We start from the raw sequence: 17,406 nt of genomic DNA, 5'->3' as shown, positions 1-17,406 counted from the left end.
TAATAGATCAGGAGAAGTCAGGGAGAGAAGCACACCGTCAGACCGGCGACAGTGACAAGAGATTGCCTGCAAAATGGGGAAGACTTGGGAAATGCCGAAGAAGGTGAGGGTGTAGAGGGTGGAAACGAAGAGGAGGATGTACAAGGCGGAAAGGGAAGATGTGATCGGAAAGACAAGGAAGGGGTGATGGCAGTTGCAGGCAGAGGAAGAAGTCAAGCATCAGTGAAGTGAGTGAAGTGAGTGCAGTGGTCGCAGGGAGCGCGCTTTCCTCATCCCAACTCTGCCTCTTCTTGTCCGTGTCATTCCCAGTGACCTACCAGGGAATATAAATGCCTCCCAGAGTCTCTCAGCAGTTATTCCTGCTGCTCCAACTAGCTCTTTGGCCAACAGTACTCACGTCCACCCACCCTCTCGTTCACGAAACCCTACAACTCCCCGTCACTAGGGCAGGTACGAAGCGGAGGATATCCTCCAACTGCGATCAAAGAAGCCCATTGCAATGGCACCTCCATGACCCTTCCATCTTGCCTCACTACCCAATATCACGAAATCCGGCTGACCAGCTCCAGTGACTGTGGGTATCAGCCTCGCAGCTTGTCGCAGTCCAGTCTCGTCAGCTCCCCATACAACAAGCTCCAACCGCTCCCCCGAGAGAGGCCGAAGCCAGACTCCGCCCATGCCTTTTCTCAAATGCAACGACTTCGATCTGGAATCTGGTGCGGTAAAGAAGACCTTCTTATTGGCAAGTCGAATTGGGAATCTCGGGAGGCGAGCTTCTGGGACAAAGCTTCCAAGACAGATTATGATGATATTTGAGCCCCTTTCCAGTGCTTGCTGATATGCGGGGGAAGGCAAAATGTTTGTGTCAGCTCCAAAGTACTGCAGAAAGTTTCGGCTCGTCTGTATTGCGATGGGCAGTGTCTTGTCGGAGTCGTAAATGACTTCGAATGGTCCCGCGCTTCGGAGGATTGCCTCGAGGGCCCCTCTTTGACGACCGAATCTTTGATCCAGAGTCCTCCAATTCAAGGCGACGTCTCTACCCCACACATTGGAAGTGGACTTCACAAAAGAAGCCGCTCCTTTTCCAAGGTCGAACATATGCGGCACATCGTCAATGAGGACTTGGTCAGGAGGGTTGGTGAGTCGTGCGTTGGGATCCAGATGGAATCGATGGATGTTCTCTGTCCGTATATGCCATTGGACGAGAGATCCACGCAAGTTTGTTGTTACCTTCAGTCTTCCCAATCTGTCTGGGGATGACAGTTGGTCGACAACGACGCCATACCTAGATCCCATGTCATGGGAATTCGGAACGACAAGATTAAAAGCGGTGGGTACAGTTAGGGCAGGCGGGTGTATACTCAGATGGCGCGAATAAAAGTCCATCATTGATTTGGTGGTCATTACACCGTCAAACCAATGTCCCTTGTCCAGTATCTCCGAATATTGCGCTATTGTGCCCGCTTGGTTCAGTAGGGTGTTCATCAATCGAGAATGGTAAGTTGGAACATTGTCATCTGCTGATCCATGCTGTTGAAATATAGAAAGTCCCACTAGATTCTCAGTCAGGATTTCATGACGAAAGTTGCTCCTCGAGGTCTCGAGGATAGCGTCTTGGAGAGGGTCCGCCTCGTTCCACAGAATATATGGCACGTAGTTTTCAATCGATGAATAGCCCGAAGCGACGGCAGCTCCCAGAAGGCGATCAGGAAGATGAGAAGCAAAGTACCACGTCCCCTGCCCGCCGTTGGAGTGGCCTGCAACGAGAAATTTCTCAGAATACAGCCTTGAGCCATTCCATTCAGTGCTGTTAATCCAATCAGGTACTGCGGCAATTGCGGATTGAGCGTCTGCAAAGCCCCAAGTATGCCAATCGTCGCCACTCCAGGGGCTCATGCCCGTAGGAGTGAGTATCCATGCTGGAAGATGAGGAGCATCATCAAACATATGTCGTGCCAAGGGGCCATCTGCCTCCACGCCAGCGCCATGAAGATTCAGGAGCACAGGTAACCTCTCATCCATTGTCGCGTTGGCCGCAGATGGCGGTTTCAATAGCGCATGAGACACTGTGCCGCTCGGATGAAGGAATGTGATTCTTTGCGAGGATGATATGTCTGCGTGTTCCAGCTCTATGGTGAAGGTGATCTCCTTTGGCGCCGCACCGTTGCCCGAATAACTCAGAACCAACCTCAGTGATTCGTCCAACTTGAGAGGGCCCTCGAATACCATTTTCACCGGACGCGATTGGCCAGGTGCAAGGTGTATCTCTTGACTTGCCACGACATAACTGCTTTCCTCGGAGAGAGCAGCTATCCGGTGCACGCGTACCCATGTTGCACCTTGATTTCGGACAGTTATGCTACCGTATCGCGTGCAGAATCTTCCATTGACAACGTTCGGCATCACCAGGCTATTTGCCACAACAGTGAGCTGTTCAGAAGCAAGGCGAATTCTCAAATCTGCTTGGAGAGTTGGAGGAAATGCACCACCCATGGAGCGAACCTCGCGGACGAGCCGTACGCTGATGTTGTTGGTACCAGGATGGAGCTGAACCAGGACGGGAGCTCGTCCAAACCCAAAGAAATCTCCACCAAAGACGTGCAAATCATTGATCCAAAGCTCAAGAATATTGTCGCTGAAAACACTTACAGCCCTACTCGCGATGTCTTGATTCAAGATCTCCCCTTTAGCCCACGCCTGGTACTGGAACGCCGACCAGCCATAGATGTTTTGGGCGAATTCCCAATCGATCTCACCAAATTCAAGAGAGAAATTGAGTGAGTGTTCACCGTTCGATAGCGAAGTATTGTACTCCTTCCGAGCCCATTGCACTGTCGCATTTCTTGCTAATGGACTCCTGAATCTGCCTGGCTGATTCGGACTGGCGTGTCGAATTCCCCCATAAAACTCAAGAGGGTCAGCACCCCAGACAATTTCTGCCCGGTGTCAACATCTGGAGCGATTGCTTGAGTCTAGGTTTTCCAAATACCTCGAGTCCCTACTCTGAATGGGCCGATCACGTCCCAGGAGGGAAGGATAGTGACGAGACTCTGATTGCCAGTATCTTCGAGCCCCAGAACATCTTGAGACGTGCTGGTCGATCGGCATGTGAGCTGATAAGGAGCGACAAAGGGCCAGAGCCTGCAAAGTTTCTCAAGCTTCATTCTACCACATGGCGAGAAACTGCCTCGAAGGGCATAGGTTACAAGGTGAGTTGAAGTAACCAAGCCACCAAGCCTTGCTAGCCGGAACTCCAGTTAATCCGGCACCGACATTTGGCCAGCAATTTATCCGAAGATAGGCTTGCGTTATCTCGCCGCGCAATGGCGCACGAGTGTCCTAGCCGGTTACCACCCCTGCCCATGCTTTGTCCGAGATTGAAGATTCTATGCATCATGATCACCAAAACCTGCACCAACCACTGAACAATCCCATTATACACAACCAACGACGCTCGCTTCAAGCAAATGGCGAAAACCACAAGCATACCCTGAAGCAGCACACCGGCAAATGCGGCGCAGGGCGGTTGTGTCTGTTCGAATTCAGTCCCTTTCAGTACCACTCCCGCATTGAATATGACCACCACCATGACCCAGACTCCTGAACCCCGTATATTCACACATCGATCCGTGTCCCCTCTGAAGGGCGTAAATGAAACCTCCGGTCATGAAAGGTTCCCTTCCTTTGATCACAGCACCCCTCCAAACCTCCACGTCAATTCTTCCGTCGTCGCGGAAAGCCCTCAAGAACTCACTCCAACACCACACCTCAATGGCGAGTTGAAATGGCCGGTCAGAAAGATGAGCCAGAGGCTGCGCGATGCCCGGCCTGCAGGAGTATACACACATAGGTCCAGGCGAAGCGTCAGCGATGCGATTCACAGGATCCGTACACGACAAGGGAGTGTGAGCGAGAATGCGCAAGAATTGGCTGAGGCGTTGAAAGCTCCAGTCTCCTACAAACTGATTGTGAGTGATCCGCAACGTAGTTTTCAAAACGTCTAACACACAACAGGCACTGTGCATCATCTGGTACATGACCTCTGCCTTGACAAATACATCCTCCAAATCGATATTGAACGCCTTTCCCAAGCCAGCCACCCTCACAATCCTCCAGTTCGCCTCGGTCTCGATTTGGTGCTTGATTCTGACGAGCTTGTCATCTCTTTTCCCATCAATCAAAAAAAGTATACCTGCGCTGAAGAACGGTCTCCGACAACCTTCATGGGACGTCATGTACACGGCATTTCCTCTTTCGATTTTCCAATTGCTCGGCCACCTCCTAAGCTCATATGCGACATCCAAAATCCCAGTCTCTCTGGTTCACACAATCAAGGGTCTTTCACCATTATTTACCGTGTTGGCATACCGAATAGTGTTCCGGATACGTTACAAGCAAGCTACATATTTATCGCTCGTCCCACTTACAGTCGGAGTCATGTTAGCATGCTCCACCGATTTCTCCACGAACTTTTGGGGGATCAGTGCCTCCTTGGTCGCAGCCATTGTCTTTGTGACGCAGAACATATTTTCAAAGAAGCTATTCACTGAATCAGCGCGAGCAGAAGCAGAGGGCCAAACACATCTCCCCCGCAAACTGGACAAGCTCAACCTCCTATGTTATTGCTCAGTTGGAGCATTCATGCTCTCTGCGCCGGTCTGGATTTACACCGAAGGCTTAGAAATCATGCGAGACTTTTGGAAGGACGGGTCAATTGATCTTGACGAAAAGAGAGGGACTTTGGACCACGGGCAGCTAGCTCTGGAATTCATCTTCAACGGAATCTTCCACTTTCTCCAGAACATCATGGCATTTGTCCTGCTCTCCATGTTGTCTCCGGTCTCGTACTCGGTGGCCTCATTGATCAAGAGGGTATGGGTTATCGTTGGTGCGATTATTTGGTTCCGGAGTTCGACCACGTCCATCCAAATGGTCGGTATCGCGCTCACATGTTTTGGCCTTTACCTCTATGACCGGACAAGTATGGAGGATGCCGCGGAACGAAGGACTCGAACCGATCATTTCCGTCACAAACATACGCCACTATTGCCTGTTGCCGAAGTGAAGACCCCAGGTCACCACGATGGGCCCCAAACAAACGACGACTATGTAAACGAGATGTCGGATTTGCATCCAAAGAGAGATGATAGCCGGGGTCGGCAACACGATTCAAACTTCATCTCTGGCTGGCTTCCTCCTGGCACAAAACAAGAAAGTACCTGGGCGGCCGGGGACAAAGATGTAAAGCAATAACAACTAGATGGATGTATCACTACAGGAATGACATAGCGAAGGTGTTTTTGGAGTCGACGGGCGATCTGTTACTGGATTCCCAGGGACCTCTGCGGGCGGGACTTTTTCGGCGACCAATATAGACAAACCGGGCAGGATGGCTGTTCACGACCAATAAAGGCCCGAAAAGGAGAAATGAAAAACGAAAATGGAGGGTAATATGCACTTCAGGTCTGTCATTGTATCTCGATTCTGGGGGAAATGTAGCAGCCGTCGGTAAGGGAACCGAAGCATCATGGAAATTTCTGTATTTTCATAGCACGCTCCAGCTACGGCGCGATGATTCATGATCTTGATCTAGGATCATGTAGCAGAGGAGAAAGAGATTTGTGCATGCAAAAGTGTGTGCAGCCCTGGCTCCTACAATAAATCATGTCCGTGAATGAGTTATGAAGGGAAGAGAAAAGAGAGCGAAAAATGGAAGCCAAGGCAAAGTTGATATACGAATCAAATGACGAGAATCGACGGGGGCTGTGACAGGCCCAAAATGGTTTAGTCGCAAGGATATCCCGGAATGGCGCATGCAGCGCCGAGATGCTGAGTGTGCAGCCACCCAGTCGTCCTCTGCGGTTTCAAAAGTGACCTCGCCGGCGTCCCCTCCTCTCCATCAGTATCGAGGGGAAAGAGCAGAGTCAAGATGACGCGGACAGAACTTCAGCACGCTGATTCCATCCACGAGGAGGATCCTCACAACGAACCTCCGAAGAAACAGAAGAGCAGACGCCCCGCAAGTACGGTGCACTGAGGCCTGTCGTAATGCGCAATTATGCTGACGGGGATCTTTTTACACAGACACCGCGTTTCGGCAGCAGAGGCTGAAGGCATGGCAGTGAGTCCCGCTACACTTTCTGGATGGCACCGCCAAAGATACTGACCTTGCAGGCCTATTCTGACGCCCAAGACTGTCCTTCCCCTCCTCTTCGCCGTCGGCATCATCTTTGCCCCTATCGGCGGTCTCCTTCTATGGGCGAGCGCAAGTGTGAGTGAAAGTGAGTATCGAAGACGGATCTCTGAATACTAAGGCAGTTTTCAGGTGCAAGAACTGAGGATTGATTATACCGACTGTATTTCAACCGCAGGCAGCGACTTCACCCAGATCCCCGAAGCCAAAGTCCACTCGTCCTTCAAGACCTCCGATAACACAGTGAGACCCGAATGGAAGAGAACAACGAGGAGGACAACCCCGCCTTGGAGCGTTGCGATCGATGACACACCTGTTTGTACGCTTCAATTCTCGATTCCCAACGACATTGGTCCTCCAGTTTACCTGTACTATCGCCTGACGAATTTCTATCAAAACCACCGGAGATATGTGAAGTCGCTTGATACCGATCAATTGAAGGGGCAGGCTCTCAGCAATCACACGATCAGCAACAGCGCCTGCAATCCGCTCAAATTGAACCACGAAGGCAAGGCCTATTACCCATGCGGACTGATCGCGAACTCCATCTTCAATGACACCCTAAATTCTCCCAACCTCGTGAATGCGGCGGGGGATAAGCCTGCGCAACCGTACGTTATGACGAACCGGAGCATTGCTTGGGGCTCCGATGCATCACTTTACAAGAAGACGAAGTACACCAACGAGCAAGTGGCTCCGCCTCCCAACTGGATCAAACGTTATCCAAACTATACCGATGAACACCCTATCCCAGATTTGTCGCAATACGAAGAGTTCCAGGTCTGGATGAGAACAGCCGGTCTGCCCACGTTCAGCAAATTGGCCTTGCGCAATGACAATGAAACCATGACCGCCGGCATCTATCAGATGGAGATATTTGACTGTGAGTACGGCCTACAACGGAATGCACACTGGAGATCTAACAACTGTCAAAGTCTTCCCGGTCACCGTGTATGACGGCACCAAAAGCATCTTGATCTCGACAAGATCCGTGGTCGGTGGCAAGAATTCCTTCTTGGGCATTGCTTACGTCGCGATTGGCGGGTTGTGCATCGTTCTCGGTGCACTATTCACCCTCGCACATTTGATCCGACCCAGGTAAGCCTTTCGTCCCGTTCGGAAATCCTAAACTTCGCTAACAAGGGAAACAGAAAACTCGGCGACCATACGTATCTGTCCTGGAACAACGATACTCCGGCGACCGGAATTCTTGCCACTGGTCGCGACATTCGACCTGGAGGGTCTTGAAATGAGACGACAAGAGTGTATGATTCTTCTAACATGGGCGATATAGTGTTGTGTTATATCACAGAGCCGGCGTTTTCAGGGGAATCCGGGAGAGTTTATAGGGGCAGCAGCTACTGGTGCAGCTTTTTCCCCAAAAGATACAGCCATCCTTCATCGCTATCTCAGCATTGCACACGTGCCCTCTGCAGTTGTTGTTTCGAAAGCCTCTTTCGAGTACGAAATGGCGCAGCAATGATGTTTTTTTGGCGGGTGTTCGACCCTTCCCACATTCCAAGCAGCCCGCATGGCGAAGTTGTGATGGTGATCTGTGCTTTTGTTATGTGCATTTTCGACTCTTTATTCTGCTTTCAACTTCTTCAATCGCATCGCTAATTGCGCTTTTGCTTCTTCGGACTATGATTTGTTTCGCTGGGAAATCGTCCACTTGCTTGGTCCTTTTGCCGTTTGTCGTCCTAACGAGCTTCTGCTCATCCAGCTTCGGCGCGGTTCCCAAATACCGACCCATCCATCGTTCGTGCGGCGTGGCTGCGCCCTCGGAAGACCTTGTTTCCACACACCGATATCTGCAAGAACACGAGCCCCTAGAGAACGACCTATGGAACAGTTCTCTCGTCGCTGCCCGTCATTCCTCCAGCCATGAACGCCGCCAAACCTTGTCTCCCTTGTACACGATCGACACGTACCTGCACATCGTCTCGGATACGGCCAGCGCGTCGTCCTCGTCGCCGAACTACGTGACAGACGGCATGATCCAGAACCAGTTCATCTATCTCGCGCGGTCGTACACCAACGCGTCGATCGGGTTCCGCCTGGCGGGCGTGACCCGGACGACGAACGACACGTGGGCGAGCAACGGGGACGACGTCGGCATGAAACAGGCGCTGCGCCAGGGGACCTACTCGAGCCTGAACATCTACTACCAATCGCTCCTGCAGGCCGGCAGCAACACTCCCGGGGTCCCCGCGGGCAGCACGCTGCTGGGTTTCTGCTCCTTGCCCGCCGCCGGGGTGACTGCGACGACACCGCGGAGCGTGTATGTCGTCGATGGGTGTAATGTGCTGAGCGGGACAATGCCAGGAGGGAACATGCAGGGTTACAATCTGGGAGGCACAACGGCACACGAGGTGGGCCATTGGAACGGGCTGCTGCACACGTTCAATGGGAACAGTTGCGATGCCTCTGACTGGGGGGATTATGTGGCGGACACGCCGCAGGAGATGACCAGCACAAGTACGTTCTGTTAGTCTCTTTTCCGTGTTTGGAGTGTGTCTCGTCCTTGTATTGTTTGCTGGGGGGCCGTTATTCCTCCTTGTACTGGGCTCTCCGGCTGCCCGTCCATCTCACCGCAGCCCGATACTACCTAGTATGTGCATATTCCACGTCACTAACCTCACAAAACCCCCTTCTTGCCCAGACGGCTGTCCTGTCTACAAAGACTCGTGTCCCAACTCGGGCATCTCATCCACCGCGTACACCGGGCTGTCCAGCCAGGGATCGAACCCATACGGTCCGCAGGGCTTTTCAGGGCTCGACCCGATCCACAACGTAAGTTTTGCCGCTCTCTTTACGCTGTGACTGGTCATACTGCAGAAGACCAAGGTGCTTCTGTCAAGGGGTTCCGCTGATCAGGCTGCGTTTTTAGTTTATGGACTACTCGAGCGACGCGTGCTATACGGGGTTTACGCCGGGTCAAGGGGCCAGGATGCTGAATGTGTGGAACATCTATCGGGCTGGGCTGTGAGAGCGAGTTGGGACGTAGGTCGAAGGGGAGGAGGAGGAGGTGGTGGTGGTAGTGGTGTACAATGGCAGAGGGACACACACGAGGTTAAAGGAGGAGCCTTTCTTGTGTTCTCGTTTGGATAGTGATGGGATAGAGCACTGCGACACCATTCGATGATCTGGTCCTGGTGATCCTGTTGGCAGTGCATTGGATTCAATCCTACCGTTGTAGGCCCCCCTCCTCCCGAGAAAAACCAAGCCATTTTATTTCCTCGCGCCCATTCATCCACCGCAATCGACCACAGGACTGGGAATGCAGGTCTTCCCGTTCGCTCAGACGTACTTAAGCCCAGTACCGGCCGGTTAGTACTAAGTTGGGGGACCACTTGGGAATCCCGGCTGTCGATTGTTTTTGCTCTTTTTCCCTTTTTTTTTGAGGTCTGAGTATACACCGCAATGTACTCCATATACGTAATTACGTCGACGTGGTATTACTACCTACTGTGGACTAGTCCTACTCGCCTGAACAAGTAGGTCATACCAAGTACACAATAATCAGCGGAGGTGATGGTGGCCTTATGTGCAGCGAATCGGATACTTCTGACATACATACATACATACATACATACATACATCAGGAGATCTTCGTAGGATTTCTTCCACGGTATAGATATATGCTGTGTAAGCCCCCCCAGCACTCCCGATCTTCTCAGGAAGACTGAAGATAGAGGAAGCAAAAAGGCTACAAGAGGTATCAATGGATGACTGACTGACTGACTGACTGACTGTCAATGATCAAGTCTCTCTCTCACCCACTCTGGTGAACCCCTTCTTGTTCTTCGGCCTGGAATTCATATGCAACGGTGATATTGTGAGCAAGACGGTCCAAGGGAAGCAACGAAGCCACCACACACTCCTCTGGCTGTGTATAGCTGCCCAATCCTACGCTCTGCCATCCATTCACACAAGTCGGTCAATATAGTCCGTCTCCTTTGACACCACTGGTCGAGAACAGGAACAATGTCAGCGCCGTCGCCACAAGAACCGGACACCGCTCCAGCGACCCAGTACGACCAGATCGGGCAGTCGTACGAGTCGATGAAGCAGATCCCCGGCGCGGCGCTCGAGCGCAGCAACCTCCGCGACGCCATCGTGCCGTACCTGACGCTCCCGGACGGCAGGGCGGCGGCGGTTCTCGACCTCGCGTGCGGCACGGGGTATTACTCGCGGCTCCTCCTCGACTGGGCGCCGTCCCTGCGCCGCGTCGTGGGCGTCGACATCTCGGCGACCATGGTGGGCGCGGCGGAGCGGTCGGCGGCGTCGCTGGACGCGTTTCAGCAAGGCCGGTTGAGGTTCGCGGTGGGGGACGCCACGGAGCCTCTCCCACGCACCGTCTTCTCGGGAGCAGAAGAAGGAAAAGAAGAAGAAGAAGAAGAAGAAGAAGAAGATGGCTCTGATTCTGGGCTGTTCGACGTGGTGCTGGGCGCGTGGCTGCTCAACTACGCGGCGTCGACGCCGGCCATGGCGCGCATGTTCGCCAACGTGGCCGCGGCGCTGCGTCCCGGCGGGCGCTTCGTGGGCATCACGCCGCACCCGGCGGCGGACCTGGACGCCTTCGCGGCCTTCCACGCCACGCCCGCCGCGCAGGCCGAGATGCGCCGCTTCGGCGTCTCCATCGCGTACCTCGCGCCCCCGCTGGCCTCGGGCGAGGGCTACCACACCCGCATCACCGCGCACGTGTCGCCCGTCGAGATCGCCTTCGACAACTTCCACCTCCGCCGGCGGGTCTACGAGGACGCCGCCCGCCGCGGCGGCATGAACGGCGAGCTCAAGTGGCTCGAGGTCAGATTGCCCCGGAGCGACGACGAGAGTCGCGCCGAGTATGGCGTCGGGATCGACTACTGGGACGGGTGTGAGGAGAGGCCGCATTTTGGCATCCTGGTGGTTGAGAAGTGAGAAGGGAGCGTACCAAAAGCATCGGGAAAAGGGGGAGTATATCCTGGAAAGGCAAAGGGAAAACGGGAAAAACTGAGTCCAACACAAAGCGAATGAATGGGTGGGAATATAAAATTAATTCTCCTTTGGATAGCAGAACTTTCCTGCTGAGAGACCGTCCTGATACTGCTTTACCTGAAAGCGCGAGCAAACGCCAGCCTGCAGCATCCATGTCTAGTCATCGTCAACTCTCGCCCGCTTCCGTTGCCTGTCTCTCTCCTCCCGGTCCCTATCTTCGGCCTGCTCGAGCCCATATCTCTTCTTCCCTTCTCCACCCGCCCTCGCTGACGCCTCTCCAATCAGACTGTCAATCCCAAAAGGGTCGTCCTTGTCTTTCTCGAACTGGACAGGTCCAGCCTCTCGCTCGGCAACATCAGCACCCTTAAACCCTTCCTTGGCCCTGCCCAAGACCTCGAACCTGTTGGACTTTTGGATTTTGCCCATTGCATTCTCCGCCGCTTCCTCCCCATACTCTTCGTCGTCCTGATTGCCCGCTGAAGGCCGATAAATGCTATTGATCGCATCATGCGCCGCGAAGAGGGGCTTGTCGTAATGCTGGTCTTCGTTGAATCCCGAGTCAAACCCCGAGGTCTGGTTGAATAACCGTGAGTCATACATGGTCTCTTGATTCTGTGTCGGTTTCGCCAGTCCCAGTGCCACCTTCTCAGAGATATCCCGATTCTGTTCTCTCGCCATCATCTGGATTCTCTTCTCGGCGCCCATTCTTGACTGACGGAGTTGTCGTTCATTCTCCTGTCTGCGCTCTCGCCGCGCCCGTTCTCGTTCGCGAGCTGCCTCGTCCTCGCCGTCACTTCGCGAATCATATGATGAACCTGAGTAGGAGCGCGACCGTGACCGCCTTGTGCGTGTTTCTGCAGCTCGCTGTCTCTCTTCCCTCGCCTTCTTGGCCATGTCTCGCAAATGCTCTTCCTTCGCGAGCTTCTCCTTCTCCGCCAATTTCTGCTGCATCTGGGCTCGGAGCCGGACTTCTTCTCTTGCATGCCGGTCGGCGGTAAAGAGGGCTTCCGCGAACTGGGCGAACTTGTCGTTGATCGTCACATCTTGTAGCCCCCGTCCATCTGCTGCTAATCGCTTGTCCAGAGGAACCGTATAACCCTTTGGATTCTTCCAATTCGAGATCGGCGGGGGGATCCTCCACGCCTCCTGGTCTTCTGCGGTCAACTTCCGCGGGGGTGAGTGCATGACTGGCGGCGGCGGAGACGGTGGTCCTCGGGGTATCTTTTTGTGCTTGAATTTCGGGGGTTCCATGGGATCCTCCTGCTTCTTGACAATTTTGAATATTCGGTCGTTCTTTTTCGAGTTGTCCCCCATCTGATTCGCAGGCGTGTAACGGACGTAGGTCGGCTCTTCCCGATTCACACCCTTCACATTCTTGGGCTTCTGTGCCGCCACCGCGCCGGACACCAATTTCTCCAGTGCAAGTTTGGTCCGCTCGGCCGTAGCTTGGGCCTCCTCTGCAGTTGGTCTCTCGAGGCTCAAATCGCCCGCGTCCGCCCGCTGCCTCAGCGGAATCAAGTCCTTGAAACTGGAATGTATAATCCGGGCCTCGCTGTGACCCTGTCTCGCAATGGCATCGTATTTCACTTTTCCCTCGGCATCGACTTGGATGGCAAGCGCATTCGAGGTCGACGCTGTCCCCTTTCGTCCCATATCAAGCGGATATTGCGCCACGGGGATCTCGGGAAATGCACCACCATCGCCAAAGTCCTCTGCAGAGCGGGGTCGCCATCCTGATCGTTGACCGTAGGGGGGTGGTCCGGAGCGCTGATATAAAAACGCACAGGTCAGTATGTTGGAAGGGACTGCATGTCGCTTTGGGACACTGTTACTAACCTTTAAAACAATCTGGGACTCATCGATCACGCCGGGTCCCACGATGCGAGGGCCTCTCGGTTGAGCGTGGAGCGGCACCTCTTCGTGCTCGCCCGTATATTTCGGCTTTGGTAACGAGGCGAACAGACCCGTCGCCATGATTGTGAAGTGATGACGGGCAGGAGAAAGGGTGGAATAGGCAGACAACCTGGTGGGAAAGTTGAAAGTGCAAAATGATGCAAATTCCCATACCGCGGGGAGAGGTCGTTTATGATCTGCCGTAGAAATTGTCTACGGTGAACTATTGGCTGAGAAACAGCAGTTGACGTCGTCCGACCGAACCTCTGCCTCTCCAAATAATTCCGTCCGCCTCCAAATGCATTTTGTATTTCTCATCCAAAGCCCACACCCGCGGAGCTCTCTTTCTCAAGAACAGCTTCTATAGAGTGTGTCAAGCAAGATGGGCTGGTTTTCTTCTTCCCCCACGCCCGCGCAGCCTGCTGCAGGTATGTTCACCCTCTTCTTTCCTCCGCAGGGAGAACGGACAGTCGTAATAACTAACGTGGCTTCGCCGCAGTGACGCAGCCTTCGACGCTCGACAACCTCGCCTGCGAGCTCAAGCCGGCGTCGACAGCAGACAAGACGGAGAAAGCAAAGGTACGAAAACACCGCCGTGCACTGCCTGAACCCAACGGGGGATGAAATAGCCTGTCGCCCCTCCAGCGCATCTCCTTGCACCCTGCAAACGTTCTCTATCATTTCTCCCTACGACCCGCGGAACTTTTCGTCGGCTAACGGCGCTGTTGGGACATTCTAGCCATGCTGCGTGTGCAAAGACGAGAAATCGCGGCGCGACGAGTGCATGCTCTTCTCCCGCGCCGAGGATCCGCAGGAGGACTGCAAGAGTCTGGTCATGCAGTATAAGGATTGCATGGCCGGGTACGGGTTCAAGATCTGAGAAGACCCCATAAAGAAAGAGAGTCGTCCGCCCAAGTCCAGTTTGGGGCATGGGTATCCATCCAAAACCACGGCTTCGAGTGGACTGTGTTGTGCGATGACGAGGGTCGCCAACAGACGGAGGGGTTTGCATGTACAGTACTCATGGGAATTGTACAGACAGGTGCATTTCAAGGGCGCATTGCATTGCTGGGCGCAGCACTCATTCGGTCTGGGATGTCTAGAATCTTGGAGAGGAATTCAGCGAAGAGACGCATAGTCGGCGCCGCACACAGGTCGCATCCGCACCATTACCCCATAGACTGACGGCATGCGAGGGGTATCATCATTGTCTTCGCAGATAGTATAGTTCTCGGTATGTTCGCAGCACGGATCTCTCTCCTCTCGCAAACAAATATTGGCAAAGCCCTCTCTATCGCGATCCTTCCGTCTCAACCGCAACCGGAATCATGTATGGATCATGGGTTGATCACATTTTATCCATCCGTGGCTCTCCCAAGTCACAATGTGCCCATAACCGATGCTCCGAATAGATCCGCATTGGATATCTCACTTAGGTTCCTTCTATATCACAAGGACGCCAGCAGACTCTGCATGCCCACCTCCAGATAGTCGTCTCGCTTCAACAAATAGGGCCGGAGATTCTCTTTGCCCAAATTTCCCAGGACCGGGCCCCTCAACCTCTCCTTCAATGCGTCGGGATGCAGCACAAATACGCTGGCAAGCTCACTCAGCACCTCGAGGCTATTCTTGAAAGAAGTTCCACCGCTAACCGCGTCGGCATCGATGGTGGCGCTCTCGCCGCTAGCTCCGCCGCCTAATTCCCAAGATCTGAGCAGCTGGACGTAGCGAGACATGTCTCTCGCAAGCATGACGCCGCCAATCCTATTGACTTGGTACTTGGTGAAGTGCTGAAGAAGTTGGCTGCGGAATCCCACCGCAACCTCCATCAGCAACACACCGAGGTTTGCGCCATCGAAACTCTGTGCGGCGGTATCATGGAACAAGCCCAAAAACCTACACACACTTTCACAGGTCGATGTCTGAGGCTGCTCCAAGCTCGGTGCCTCCGTTTCTTGCCGAGGACGGAAATCCGCGCGATTTTGGTTAGAAAGTAATCGTGACGTCCAGTTAAGCACGCCATCGATGGTGGCTTGTTCAATGTTATTGATCTGATCCTCGATGCGGACGGTCGCTGTACGGGCCGCTTTCTCCATCTCCCGCCGTGTAGTTAATGATGAGCTAGCTAGGGGGATGAGAAGGGTGTTGATGCAGGACTGCACCAGGTGGGCGATGTGCACGGCTGTGCGAAGATTGGAGAGATAAGAGAGGTCGGGCTCTCGTCGTGTATTTTCAAAGGAGGAGGCGAGGTCTGCGCAGGCTTCGAGAGAGACTTCGACGTATAGCTCCAACAAATTCTTCAACACGAGGTTGAGGAGGGCAGCGACGTCCTTCGGAGTTTCTGCACCCCCACCCAGTTCGAGACCTCGTCTTACTCCTTCAGCGAGCCACTTGAGCATTCTCTTCGCGAAAGCAACATTCAATCTCCCATCTGACTCGTCGAGATCCACGTCTGGCTGTGACTTGTCGTCACCGCCCGTGCTCTGAAGACCCGCCACACTCAACAAAATCCTCTTTTGCGTGGGTGACATCTTCTCAAGGTCCAGGCTTTTAACATACGCGTCGGTGGCTTCTCTGGCGGATGCGAGAAGTTCCTGACCTCGATTGCGGATCGCTGCGAGATAAGTCTTTGGTTCTTTTTGACGTCGAGAGTGGAAGAGTTCAAACTTGAAAAGAAGAGATTTGTAGAGTTCTTGAAGGTTGTGTTTTTCTTTGTCGATGTATGCGGAACCCCCAAAGTAGGGAGTGAATAGTTCGTCGAGTTGCTGATCGAGGAGTTGACTCGTTTGTGAAGTTACTGGTTCAGGGTGCTCCGTCAACCCATGCGCCTTCAAATCTTCGACGAGGACGCTGATGTAGCTTCTCGCGGCTTGCAGAGATCTCAGATAGGCGAGGGTGGATTCTGATTCCGCCTTTTCCAGCACCAGTTCTAGCCTTTGCTGTATAGATTGCTGGAACACTCTTTGAACGAATTTGCCCAGCACTTGTTCCGGGTAGGGAAATGCTCTTTTGATGATGGCCGATTCTTCCTGAACCACGACCTTGACTTCGTCGATCAGCGACTGCAACCCAGGTTCAACGCCCGGCAACTCGGCGTCGGGGTCGGAGAGTCGAATCCAGGTCTCCTGGTCCCCACCAATCTCCTCGGTCATGAGATTACTTCGATCGATGAAGAACTGGTGCTGGTTGACAAAGGCCGCCTGGACAGACGCTCCGCCATTAAAGTCCTGCAAGACAATCGCACAGTTCTTCATCTCTTCGAAATTTTGTCGCCGGTAGAAGTCGTCGAACAGCTTGAGCATATCGTTCTCTAGCGTCTCGATGAATTTCTCAATGACTTCTCTGGTGTTGAAATTCTTGCTTCCCGTGACACCGTTCGTGATGCCGACCTGCTTGGTCGTCGCGACGCCGTTGGGCTGCCCATGACTTTTGGGGTCGAGTCGCTGGCTGATCCTCAGCAGCTGACGTGCAATATTGGCTGACCTGATCTTCCCTTCTCCAGTGCCAGATCTCCTTAGATTCTCCAACAGGGTGACCTCTCCGCGGTTACTGACCTCGTCCCAGCACTCGATCAGAAAGTGCGCGTCCAGAGCTTTCCTCCTCTGTCGGTCCAGCTCTTCTATTCTCCGCCCAGTTTCCACAGCGACATTGCCGCCCCATTTCTCCCCTCTGTCGCTCTTCAAAGACGTATCTAGTTTCTGAAAGCTCTCGATGGTAGAGTTGAGCTTCCTGCCCAGTGTCTCGGTGTTGCCCGCATGTTGCGCCTCAGCTCTTCTCACTGCAGCGGACAGTTCATTCTCACGCTGCTCCAATTCGCCGGACAGTTCATCGAGACGTCGCGAGGCCTGCTCGAATGCGCGGATCAAGGGCTTGGGGTCGAAGGGTGCGTTGGCGGTTCCATGAGAGCGGCGATGAGCGGACTGTACGCTCTCAGTCAAGGATTCGATAAAGTCTTTGGCTATAAAATCCCGACTGGAGAAGTCGTCAAGACTGAAGACAGGGCCCTTGGGGAAGATGGTGCGGGCGGAGGGTTGGTCGGAGGGGTGAGATGACCCGTAGTATTGCTGGGACTCCATGGTCTTGTCACTTCGAGATGGTCATATTGTGACCGGACGGAATGCCACGATCCAAGAGTAGTGGCGTCGGAGCTATGTGAGTGTACCTACATACGTATGTAGGTAAGATATGACTGGACTCTGAGCAGTCGAGGGGTGGATTGTCGAACGCGATTCTGGTGTTCAAGCCGGCACCAGGTCCATCAGCCTTCCGCAGAAAGATTCCTCCGACCCCGACGTCAGCCTCGCCCCCTTTTTCCGTCCTTGTATCACAGGTTCACTAGC

At 53.6% G+C, this 17,406-nt stretch overlaps 7 protein-coding genes and 1 non-coding gene across 8 annotated transcripts; 5 read left to right on the top strand and 3 right to left on the bottom strand.

Moving 5' to 3' along the window:
• Positions 1–240: 240 nt before the first annotated feature.
• Positions 241–3,188, bottom strand: PV07_04873 (uncharacterized protein). The gene is made up of 2 exons (XM_016391721.1): positions 2,990–3,188; positions 241–2,936 (listed from the first exon to the last, which is right to left on the bottom strand). Exons 1-2 carry the CDS (start codon positions 3,162–3,164, stop codon positions 442–444), a joined length of 2,670 nt encoding a protein of 889 aa, XP_016249240.1. The 5' UTR covers positions 3,165–3,188; the 3' UTR covers positions 241–441.
• Positions 3,189–3,342: 154 nt separating this feature from the next.
• Positions 3,343–5,651, top strand: PV07_04872 (uncharacterized protein). Its single transcript, XM_016391720.1, has 2 exons — positions 3,343–3,968; positions 4,015–5,651. Exons 1-2 carry the CDS (start codon positions 3,576–3,578, stop codon positions 5,251–5,253), a joined length of 1,632 nt encoding a protein of 543 aa, XP_016249239.1. The 5' UTR covers positions 3,343–3,575; the 3' UTR covers positions 5,254–5,651.
• A 278-nt stretch (positions 5,652–5,929) lies between these two features.
• PV07_04871 (uncharacterized protein) lies at positions 5,930–7,441 on the top strand (the record flags this gene model as incomplete). Its single annotated transcript, XM_016391719.1, has 6 exons — positions 5,930–6,023; positions 6,085–6,121; positions 6,175–6,271; positions 6,326–7,076; positions 7,129–7,291; positions 7,345–7,441. The coding sequence occupies 6 exons, from the start codon at positions 5,930–5,932 to the stop codon at positions 7,439–7,441; spliced, it is 1,239 nt and encodes a 412-aa protein (XP_016249238.1).
• A 395-nt stretch (positions 7,442–7,836) lies between these two features.
• Positions 7,837–9,182, top strand: PV07_04870 (uncharacterized protein; the record flags this gene model as incomplete). The annotated part of the gene is made up of 3 exons (XM_016391718.1): positions 7,837–8,671; positions 8,856–8,986; positions 9,084–9,182. The coding sequence occupies 3 exons, from the start codon at positions 7,837–7,839 to the stop codon at positions 9,180–9,182; spliced, it is 1,065 nt and encodes a 354-aa protein (XP_016249237.1).
• A 273-nt stretch (positions 9,183–9,455) lies between these two features.
• Positions 9,456–9,571, top strand: PV07_04869. Its single transcript, XR_001622142.1, has one exon. It is a non-coding gene; the product is annotated as a 5S ribosomal RNA (ribosomal RNA).
• Positions 9,572–9,850: 279 nt separating this feature from the next.
• On the top strand, positions 9,851–11,342 carry PV07_04868 (uncharacterized protein). The gene has a single exon (XM_016391717.1). The coding sequence runs from the start codon at positions 10,181–10,183 to the stop codon at positions 11,114–11,116; it is 936 nt and encodes a 311-aa protein (XP_016249236.1). The 5' UTR covers positions 9,851–10,180; the 3' UTR covers positions 11,117–11,342.
• Positions 11,217–13,202, bottom strand: PV07_04867 (pre-mRNA-processing protein 45). Its single transcript, XM_016391716.1, has 2 exons — positions 13,010–13,202; positions 11,217–12,940 (listed from the first exon to the last, which is right to left on the bottom strand). Exons 1-2 carry the CDS (start codon positions 13,145–13,147, stop codon positions 11,330–11,332), a joined length of 1,749 nt encoding a protein of 582 aa, XP_016249235.1. The 5' UTR covers positions 13,148–13,202; the 3' UTR covers positions 11,217–11,329.
• Positions 13,203–14,222: 1,020 nt separating this feature from the next.
• On the bottom strand, positions 14,223–17,351 carry PV07_04866 (uncharacterized protein). Its single transcript, XM_016391715.1, has one exon. The coding sequence runs from the start codon at positions 17,140–17,142 to the stop codon at positions 14,515–14,517; it is 2,628 nt and encodes an 875-aa protein (XP_016249234.1). The 5' UTR covers positions 17,143–17,351; the 3' UTR covers positions 14,223–14,514.
• Positions 17,352–17,406: the final 55 nt, after the last annotated feature.

Source organism: Cladophialophora immunda, assembly GCF_000835495.1.
Source record: "Cladophialophora immunda strain CBS 83496 unplaced genomic scaffold supercont1.3, whole genome shotgun sequence".
NCBI lineage: Eukaryota > Fungi > Ascomycota > Eurotiomycetes > Chaetothyriales > Herpotrichiellaceae > Cladophialophora > Cladophialophora immunda.
Note: the sequence above shows the minus strand (reverse complement) of the source record. Positions and strands in the feature narration are given on the sequence as shown.

Coding starts and splice junctions, on each gene's coding strand:
- PV07_04873 (XM_016391721.1), bottom strand. CDS start 3,164: ATGAAGCTTGAGAAACTTTGCAGGCTCTGGCCCTTTGTCGCTCCTTAT. Junction 2,937..2,989: donor ATTCAGAGTAGGGACTCGAG/GTATTTGGAAAA, acceptor GACACCGGGCAG/AAATTGTCTGGGGTGCTGAC.
- PV07_04872 (XM_016391720.1), top strand. CDS start 3,576: ATGACCACCACCATGACCCAGACTCCTGAACCCCGTATATTCACACAT. Junction 3,969..4,014: donor CAGTCTCCTACAAACTGATT/GTGAGTGATCCG, acceptor AACACACAACAG/GCACTGTGCATCATCTGGTA.
- PV07_04868 (XM_016391717.1), top strand. CDS start 10,181: ATGTCAGCGCCGTCGCCACAAGAACCGGACACCGCTCCAGCGACCCAG.
- PV07_04867 (XM_016391716.1), bottom strand. CDS start 13,147: ATGGCGACGGGTCTGTTCGCCTCGTTACCAAAGCCGAAATATACGGGC. Junction 12,941..13,009: donor AGTCCCAGATTGTTTTAAAG/GTTAGTAACAGT, acceptor TTTTTATATCAG/CGCTCCGGACCACCCCCCTA.
- PV07_04866 (XM_016391715.1), bottom strand. CDS start 17,142: ATGGAGTCCCAGCAATACTACGGGTCATCTCACCCCTCCGACCAACCC.